The sequence below is a fragment of the Corvus moneduloides genome, chromosome 9 (assembly GCF_009650955.1).
Source record: "Corvus moneduloides isolate bCorMon1 chromosome 9, bCorMon1.pri, whole genome shotgun sequence".
NCBI lineage: Eukaryota > Metazoa > Chordata > Aves > Passeriformes > Corvidae > Corvus > Corvus moneduloides.
The window spans coordinates 6,128,281-6,137,316 of record NC_045484.1 but is presented as its reverse complement, the minus strand read 5'-3'; the positions used below and the strand labels follow the sequence as shown (position 1 = coordinate 6,137,316).

At 40.5% G+C, this 9,036-nt stretch overlaps 1 protein-coding gene across 1 annotated transcript; it reads right to left on the bottom strand.

Annotated features, from left to right (window-relative positions):
- Positions 1–1,404: 1,404 nt before the first annotated feature.
- Positions 1,405–4,829, bottom strand: LOC116447865 (14 kDa phosphohistidine phosphatase-like). The gene is made up of 3 exons (XM_032117554.1): positions 4,584–4,829; positions 4,042–4,166; positions 1,405–1,705 (listed from the first exon to the last, which is right to left on the bottom strand). Exons 1-3 carry the CDS (start codon positions 4,762–4,764, stop codon positions 1,613–1,615), a joined length of 399 nt encoding a protein of 132 aa, XP_031973445.1. The 5' UTR covers positions 4,765–4,829; the 3' UTR covers positions 1,405–1,612.
- Positions 4,830–9,036: the final 4,207 nt, after the last annotated feature.

Sequence of the window (9,036 nt, the reverse complement as noted above, 5' to 3'; positions counted from 1 at the left end):
TTCAAAGGCTTGTTTGTTTTAACACAGCTATCCCTAACTGATGACTTCCATTTGAAGACTATTTGCCAGTTTTGGGAAATGAGGCTATTTAAAATCCAGGTTTGTATACTGGCAATTACAGTTATTTTACTAAAGCTTAGGGGAAAAAAAGCCCATGATAATGGAACTGGGAAGTGCCAAATTTGCAGGTTACTGACTTGTATGCTATTCTGGGTTATTAGGCACACAAGCATTAAATCGTGTTCTGAAATCAAGCCTGCAGTCATTACCATGGTAGTTGAAGCAGTGCAGCCAGACAACCATTGCACAAGAACTCAGAAGCACAAAGAGCACATGCAAAAGCAGGCAAGGGTGCTGGAGGGGAAAATCCAGGCTGCAAGCGGGGGGAAGCAGGTGCCAACCAAGAGACCTGCTGCACCAGGTTCAGGAGATCCGTCTCCCTGGAGATTATTGGGATGGAGACCCCTGGAACTCTTCTAATGAGGACTGGACTGAAAGGTTTGAGGATGAGAAAAGAAAATTCCTCTCCACCCAACCAAAACAAAGTCACAGAAAGGTGGCTTAAGATGGATCGCAGCTGTAAGAAGACAGTAACAGCAGATAGAAACTGGCCTAAAGTCTCTCAGATTTCCTGGTTTGTACTCTAAGAGTCACTTGCACGTTGAAAAGAAAAAGCTTCTCTATACCACCAGATACTGGTGGATAAGTGCAGTAGGAACCAGTAGGAAAGGGAAAAACTAGAATTTGTATACAAATACCTCTTGAAGTCAGCAAGCCTTCAAGACAGCAAGTCAATAAATCCACAAATGAATTAAAGGAAAACTATCATGAAACCAAAGAAGTGAAAATTGTAGCAAGTAATTTCACAACAAACAAAAAGCAACATCCTGCCACAACAGGATGGTGATGTTAGTTAATTCAGACACTGCCTAGGTGTACTGAGGAGGTACTTTACTATAATATAATTATTGCTAGGAAAACAAAAAGAAAAAAGCATTATTAAATTCACACAAATAAAAGTAGTGCAGGGGAATCAGAATGAAAGCAACATTCGCAGAATTTGACATTGCCATCAGTCATAGGGAAGGATCTTAGAGGAACATCAAATATTTTGATCGTTACTTCTGTAAAATACTAAATTTTCAAAACCATGGAGTAAATCAAAGATTTGGATCATTGGTGAAGAACTGTAACTGTCAACCCCACCCTCCACACCAATTTTTTTAGATGTGGAGAAGAAAGATGAAAAGTCTAAAAAGTAATTAAAAAAAAAAACCTGGAAACACTGTGGTCAAAAGACCAGTGAACAGGTTTGGTCCAATGATGCTTGAAGTTGATGGTAAATCCTTAGGTATCCTACAATAGATCAGTACAATTGGACTGGATGAAATAAACTAGAGGTAAGACGGTGTGGAAGTGTTTAATTAAATGGCACATCAAAAGGAGAGTAAAAAGGCTTGCATGAAGGAGTGGGATTACCAACCATATTATAAATTACAGCAGAGTCCAGTTACTCAAGATTTATGGTTACATACAAAGAACACATTAAATTTTATTTATCAAAGTACTGCTCACAGTTACCAGGTTTGAACTGCTTGTTGTGTTCACAAGTTTATTTCTTCTCATCTGACCATGTAATTTCATAATCTGTATACTCTTTCTTTAGTATCTCTACAGTCACTGAGTGATCTGCTTTTCCATAGCCCTGCAAGACAAAAAAAATAATTAAAAAAAAGCTTACTGAACATGGACAGTAAGTCTTCAGAACCATTCAGTTCTTATCAACACAAGTTGTTCACATGCAAATCAAATAAAAGTTCTAAAAAAGTTATTCTTGCAGTATCATGTTTTATTTTTCTTTTATCCTCTCCAACTCCCCCCTGCTACCCAAATTCAAGTTCTAGAAAATAAATGAGATGGGGTCAAGCAATCTCAAATAATAGAGAATGCATTTTCCACATAATTTCTCCAGCAGAAAGCTTGTTTTACAATGTTCCCAACTCCTCAGCCACCATTATTTAATGTGTGAGCATACAAACAGCTGATGTGGCTCAGCTGAAGGAAAAGGGAATAAGCAAACAAGTGTGATCATTTGAGCGCTATTCTGGCCACTAAAGAAATCACAGTCTTTATGTCTTATTTATTTTCAATCTTGCCTTAGTTGATAATAGCACAATTTTAAGTATCTGTGCTCTTCAGCCATTACAACTCCAAGCTAAGGGAAGGTCAGATGACCCATGTGATTTTTAACCCTCATTTTAAAAAAAATCACTGATCACAATGTTACTCTTCCACTGAAACTGTGGCAGTTGTGGTCGAAGTGGCCTTTCCATTATTGTCTTACATGATCAGAGTCATCTTGATTTCTTATTTCAGAACTACACAACTTTCTCCCTGAAAAAGCCTTTACTGCACAACAGTGCAGTGTACTGATAGAAATCTGTGATTTACCAGTTGTTTTTTTCCCCATAATATTTCACATGAAAGTTTACTTAGACTGAAAAAAGAGCCCAAGGTTGTACTATCAAACAAAACATACTCTTCATCAGTAACCCAGCCCCAAAGAAGAAGAGCTTAGATAAACAAGCATTTAAACTGAAAAGGTTAAAGTTGATGCATTATAAAATGCAAGCTTTTCAAAAATAACAGATAATATAGTTATATCAGTTGGAAAGCAACATATCCACAGCTCACTCTTGCCTTGGCAAGCACTTTGAAGACCCCATCCAGCCTTGTAAATAGCAGCACAGCTTCAAAAGAAGTCAATGACTATTTCTCTGGTTTCCATAAAACCCCAAGGTAGTTCTCTGTCAACAAACCTTCAAGTCAAAAGAAGCATTAAACCAATGCAATTAATATTTTAACTTCTGACCTGGGACTGAGGTCATCTGAGCCTTGGGATCTCTTCCTGAGAGAAGCCCTCATGGCAATAAAAGTCTGCTTTTACCTGCTGCTCCTCTGTGAGCATCAAGGCACCAAAAGCAGAGAAACAAAGTGTATTTCTCAGACTGCAAGAGTTGACCACTGCCTCTAACACTTAATTTGGCAGCTAGATTAATAATACAGGTATCAAGTCTCACCTAAAAATGCAATCACAATGCAAACCAACCATCAGGAGAATTTAGTATAATAAGCATTATACACTGCCTTCCCATCCCACACAGATGTTAAGGGGTTTGGCTTTGGTTTTTTTCCTCCTTACAATTCCAGGTGGCACAAGTCATCCTGGAAGAAAAGCAGCACTAACATTTGAAACTGCTTAAGACATTCAAGGCCCAATCTTCACTCCTCATCAAAGGTAGGCAGATTTGAAGCAACCATCACTTTCTATAGAAAATTACATTAACTTAATTGAACTATTTTCTTCTTGTCTCCTTTAGAAGCTTAGAATCTTTACTCAGTTGTTACCACAGAAACAGCTAAGCTTCATCACTAAGCAATACCAGAAATAGACTATAGCACATTCCCTAAATGAGAGAAATTCTGACCATTTACTGAGTCTTACCTAAAGGAACTGAATTTAAACAGAACAATAAGAGGTAACAAAAATGCTACTTTTATTCCCACAAAATGCATTACTATATCTTCACCCACTAAAAATTTACCACACCTAAACTGTATCTACTCTTCTCACCCAACACATACACAGAATGACATTCACAATTTAGCTGGTCACTACCAACCAACATTTTTATTGGCAGATAAAGATCACACACTAGCTGGATCAAGCCCCTGTGGCTACAAATGGGCTATTCCTGCTCTAGCAGTAAGACTAAAAGATTCTGAGTCAAGAGATGCCAACTTCCATTTTTAGTCTTAATTCTAACTTAACCTAATGCTGAGTAACACCAACGTTATCTTATTGGTCTCCTGCCCTAAAACTATTGTTTTTCTAATCTATCTCACAAGAGAGCCAGGCGAGTTTTCCAGTTAATGTTTACAATATGATGCAAATTGCCAAAAGCCACCATGCTATTAACCAAAAATCCCAGAGCATCAGAGACAGAAGCATTTGAAAGGTTGCTTGAGAGATGCACTTACTGTTGAGAGCCCAAATACCCTAATTTTCTTGTCTTTGCTATTATGTTCAATTTTCCCTCCTCCAAGGCACTTGCACTCATATCCCAGCTTTTCCATCTCCGGATTTACTTTTTCAAATATATGATCTGCACAAGAAGAATGGTGAGAGCCATTAGAACAGGCACTAGGCATTACATAGTCTAGAACTCGCTTTTAACTACTTTCTATTTTCCCGCAGATCCCTTCTTTCAGCTACAAGAGAGGGAGGTTTCTCTTCAGAGGCATAGAAAAGCTGCAGTTAAAGTCCTTTGGTTTTTTACTTAGCTAGAACATACCGTTCTCCAAAATGAGGTTGACTGGGTTCAGAAATGGCACCTGAAATATATTGGCCCAGTTTTCATATCACACGGGGGACGTAGAAAGTGGGGAAAAGGGGACTTTTGAGCTACTCAGGCCGGGGCTCCCGCTCCGTCTCAGACCCGCCGGGGCCCGGCGGCCGCGTCCCGCACCCGAGGGGCCCCGCTCCGACCGCTGTCCGCTCGCCCCCGCGCGCTGTCACGCACTGTGGAACTCGGCCGCCTTGGTGCCGCGGACGATGTCCCGCTGCTCGCCGCCGCCCGGGCGCTGCAGGCGCACCAGGATGTACTTGAAGGTGCCCTCGGGGTCGATCGCCACGTCCCGCACGGCCGCCATGGCTCTGCCGGCGCGGAAGCCGCAAGGCAGTGGGGGCGGGGCGGGCGCCATGGCGGCCGTGAGGCGGGACGGGCTGTGAGCGGCAGCTCACCGTGAGGGGACGAGCGGGATCGGCTGCGCGGCTCCTTCAAGGTGCCCGCCGATAAAAACATGCCAACTTATATCGCTATGTCAGTTGCAAAGCAACATATCTACGGATCACTCTTGCCTTGGTAACCACATCCAGCTTTGAAAGTAGCAGCGCAGCGTCTACTTGAAAAGAAGTCAATGACTATTTCTCTGGTTTCAATAAAACACCAAGGTAGTACTGTTATGGAGTCTGACAACAAATCCCCAAGTCAAGAGAAGTATTAAACCAATGTAATTAATATATTAACTTCTGACTTGGACTGAGGTCATCTGAGCCTCGAGATCTCCGCCTGACAGAAGCCCTCATGGCAATAAAGGTCTGCTTTTACTTGATGCTCCTCTCTGAGCGTCAAGGTACCAAAAGCAGAGAAACAAGGTATTTTGCATAGACTACAAGAGCAGGAGTTAACCACTGCCTCTAACACTAAAATGCCCTTTCGAGAGCTCTTATCCTGCATCCCTCCCTTTGCAACTGTGGCCTCCTCTCCACTTGTTCTCAAGCTGGGACTTTGTAGAGAGCACCTTGCAAAACAAGGTGTTTGTGCCAGGGAAGAGAGTCATGGAGAGCCTGGTAGCTTTGATAGCCAGTATTCTGTAGGTTACATTTCACTGATGCTGAATAAGAAATACAAATTTAACTCATGGTTGCCTTATTTTATAGGTGCACTTGATGATTTAGGCAAGCCCCACAGAAATTGATCATACAGTCACAGATGTTAGAATGAATAATTTTTAGAATCACAGAATGGTTTTGGTTGGAAGGGACTTTAAAGACCATTTATTCCTAACCCCTGCTATGGGCAGGGACACTTTCCACTATCTCAGGTTGCTGCAAGCCCCGTCCAGCCCAGCCTTGAACACTTCCAGGGATGGGGCATCCACAGCTTCTCTGGGCAACACGTGCCAGAGCCTCACCACATTCACAGTGAAGAACTTCTTCCCCATATCCAATCTAAACCTATTTTCTTTCTGTTTAAAGCCATCCCCCCTTGTTACCACTTCACTGAAGACTAAATCTATAATATTTACCAAAGGAAAAATAATTGTTTTCATGCAGTGCTGAAATAAGAGCATAGTCTTGTTTCAAATGTTTACTCCAAAATCAGGGAATTTTCATATATTAAAGACTAAAAATACTTCAAAAAACTTCAGAACATTTGCATAAATAAACTTCAACATAACTACATTTTAAAGTTATTTTGTAGATCACTTTTAACTGAACTATTTTATTCTTTTTATGCATACAAATATTAAGCTATTGTTGACATGAATTTCTCCATCAGTAATAGTTTTATAACCTAAAACTAGCATTAAATACTTCACCTGAATACACAAACAACATGCTATAAAAATTAAGATAAAATTAATGGAAAATGTCAGTAAAACAGAGGAAGAGTACATATAACCTAAATACAGTATTTAGAGATACTACAGAGATAGATGTAAATTGGGACTTGGTTAGACTATTTTGAGACTTGTTACTTTAAAACAAAAGTTGTTTCCTAAGCTACGTTTTTAACTCTAACAAACCTTAATTAGCAAATGCAAGCATTTTGTTATTTCAGAGACTCTTGTTAGTTACCTTGTCTGTACACAGAGTAGCAGTCATACTGGGGAAAAAAAAAAACAAACCCAGAGACCTAGGAAGCTGAATCCTTACTAACTAAATTTTAAGGGGTAAAGAGGTGTGAAGGGCTTTAAGTAGAAACCAAGCTTCCTACCTCAGCTGCTCAGGATTTTCAAGGCAGGCAGAGAAAGTGATAAAATCTGTGCCTAGTTATGATAATATAGTTTGGAGAGTCTTGTGGAGTTGAGGTGGTTGTGTAAGCTTGCTTTATCTAGTGGTAAAGGCTGGTAGGATTCGTCCTTTAAGTTTGCCTTTACTAATCTAGCAAGGTCTTTTTTTATTTTGGTTGGTGTTGTGTATTTAGCTTATTCCTTGATTACTTTGTTTACCAATCTACCCTAATATCTCATGTTTTTGTTTATCCTGTATTAAGAAAGTGTTATGGAAGTTGTTTGTTTGCATGAACTCCGTCTTTTTCACTGGAATGAGCTGCTTCATTTCCTTAAGCACAACAGCCTGTTGTGTGCCTGTGGAAACCTTTATTGCCCCCTTTCAGTTATGATGCGCGGAAGGAACTAGCAACAAACAATAGTTGTAAGGATGGCAAAGGAAATACTTGTGGTATACCTTAGAAGCTAAACTTGAAAGGAATTTGTACTCAACAAGGAGGGCAGGCATCAGGCTTCACCCAACATGAATTTGAGCAGATAAATTTGTGACTTAGTAATAGAGCAGAGCTTTGTCCTGTTTTCTTTAATGTTTTTCTCTTCCCCAGCATCCATCTTATCCAAGAGTAGTTTCCTATGCCATGCCCAGGTATAGGAGCTTCCTGTTGGCTGTTAGGCTGCAGACAAAAATTCCCCGCTGTTGGTGGGAATTGTTCGTGCGTCACTTTGTGGGCCTCAGGGGTACAGAGAGAATGGCATGGGGTGACAGGGGTCTTTAACCAGGCACAGCCTGTCTCCAACAAAACTGCATGGAGGGACTTTCCTTTTGTCATGGGCTTACTCATGGCTAACTGAGGCAGTAAGCTTGGCGCTATTTTCTGAAAAATTAAGGGGGTTTTTATTTATTTGGTCAAGTGACATCTTGTCGCTTTGCAGTGGAGTCCTAAAAAACATTATTTGGGTCTTGTTTTGCATTATGGTTTGCAGGATTTGGACTGCACCCAAATGACTAAAAATTGTTTTGTTTATGTCCTTCCTATCATCAGATCCTGTGAGGAGTATCTTAATGTCAAAACATCTACATTTATTTTCTTATTTAACCTCTGAATGGCAAGTGACTAGAAAAGGCATGTTATTATTATGCAAATATGTTAAGTTATACATGGTGCTGCAGTGAAACTCAACATTAGATTCGCTCAAGCCATTGGATCAATCCAGGCTACTAGAGTCAGGAAAGGGAAGCAATCATTTTGCTGTCCAGGTGTATAAATTTCTCCTTTTATTGAGCTCTCTGACAGAGAGCACAAGATGTAAGGATACATTTAGCCCGTGCTTGTATTACAGGAAAATATTAAGGAAAGGATTTTGAAGTAGGTGCTTTCCATTGTGTGTAACCCTCACACAACAGAGAAAGTAAAATGAAGGCTAATTTTTAGCTGTACTTGCAAATTTTTTTTTATTCCAGAGTGGGAGTTACCCCAGAGTTGAGCAGGAGAATGCCTAATACACTTGTGCAAAGGAAATGCACTGTTGTAAATTCTGTCATGGGCATCAAAGATCACAGGTTCTTCTTTGCTGCTTGGCCCACCCAATTTAATAGGATTTAATAAAGATTCTTCTTCTACAACTGTTAACCTCAGGTTAGCAAAGAAGCCAGAACAAATGCAGGGTAATAACATTATCTCTCTTGGGATCAACATCTTTGGGATCTGTGTATGTATATAGTCAGTCCAGGATCCAGAGGCTTGGTTTGTGCACCAAAGTTTAGGAATCCAGGCCAACCTCCAGCATGCTGGATTGTGAGGGGCGTCTTCTGGGCCCTTCGTACCTTGCTTTCATGAATAATGGTCCCCTATGATCCCTTTCAGAAATCAACAAGATCTGAGGAAAACCAAGTTTTGTTTTGCTCCACATAGGAAGCAATTTTATAACCTCATTGCTCTTCTGGCTAAAAACACCCTCTAATTTCTGGTCTACATTTACTCAGAGGTGGTTTTTTTTATCCATCTGGGTTTTTTGTACCAGCTGTATCTGTTTATATACAGAAAACTTCTGAGTACCTTCCTACTTTTCTGAGCACCTTCTTTACTTTTCTGAGCCTTCCTAGCTGCTTCTTCTTCCCCAGGTTTAAACACAAATTTCTAATAGGCTCCTGGAGAGGTATTTCTTTAGAAGGGACTTCATGGCATGTATCTATCCTTTTAAAAGCCTAGAGTTTCCTACCAGGAGGTGTCATTCTCCTGGCTCTCCTTCTGAATGACCATAAATATCACCTGCCTGTCACAGAATTGTTAATGTTTGAAGTGAGAGAACACTGAACATGCCCGGATTCCCGTTATTCAATGAAACAGCTCTCCAGGTTTGTTACCAGGGCTCTACTGTCCTTTGGTTGTCCTTCCTTGCTCTTGGTGTCCGTGCCTTGCACCATATGTTGGGGGCATGATGGAAGCACTGTGCAGG

What these genes read in the sequence shown, in the direction of transcription:
- LOC116447865 (XM_032117554.1), bottom strand. Translation starts at nt 4,764, where the DNA reads ATGGCGCCCGCCCCGCCCCCACTGCCTTGCGGCTTCCGCGCCGGCAGA. An exon ending in CAAGGCGGCCGAGTTCCACA is followed by an intron (nt 4,167 to 4,583) that starts GTGCGTGACAGC and finishes CTTCTTGTGCAG; the next exon opens with ATCATATATTTGAAAAAGTA. An exon ending in GGGTATTTGGGCTCTCAACA is followed by an intron (nt 1,706 to 4,041) that starts GTAAGTGCATCT and finishes TTTGTCTTGCAG; the next exon opens with GGCTATGGAAAAGCAGATCA.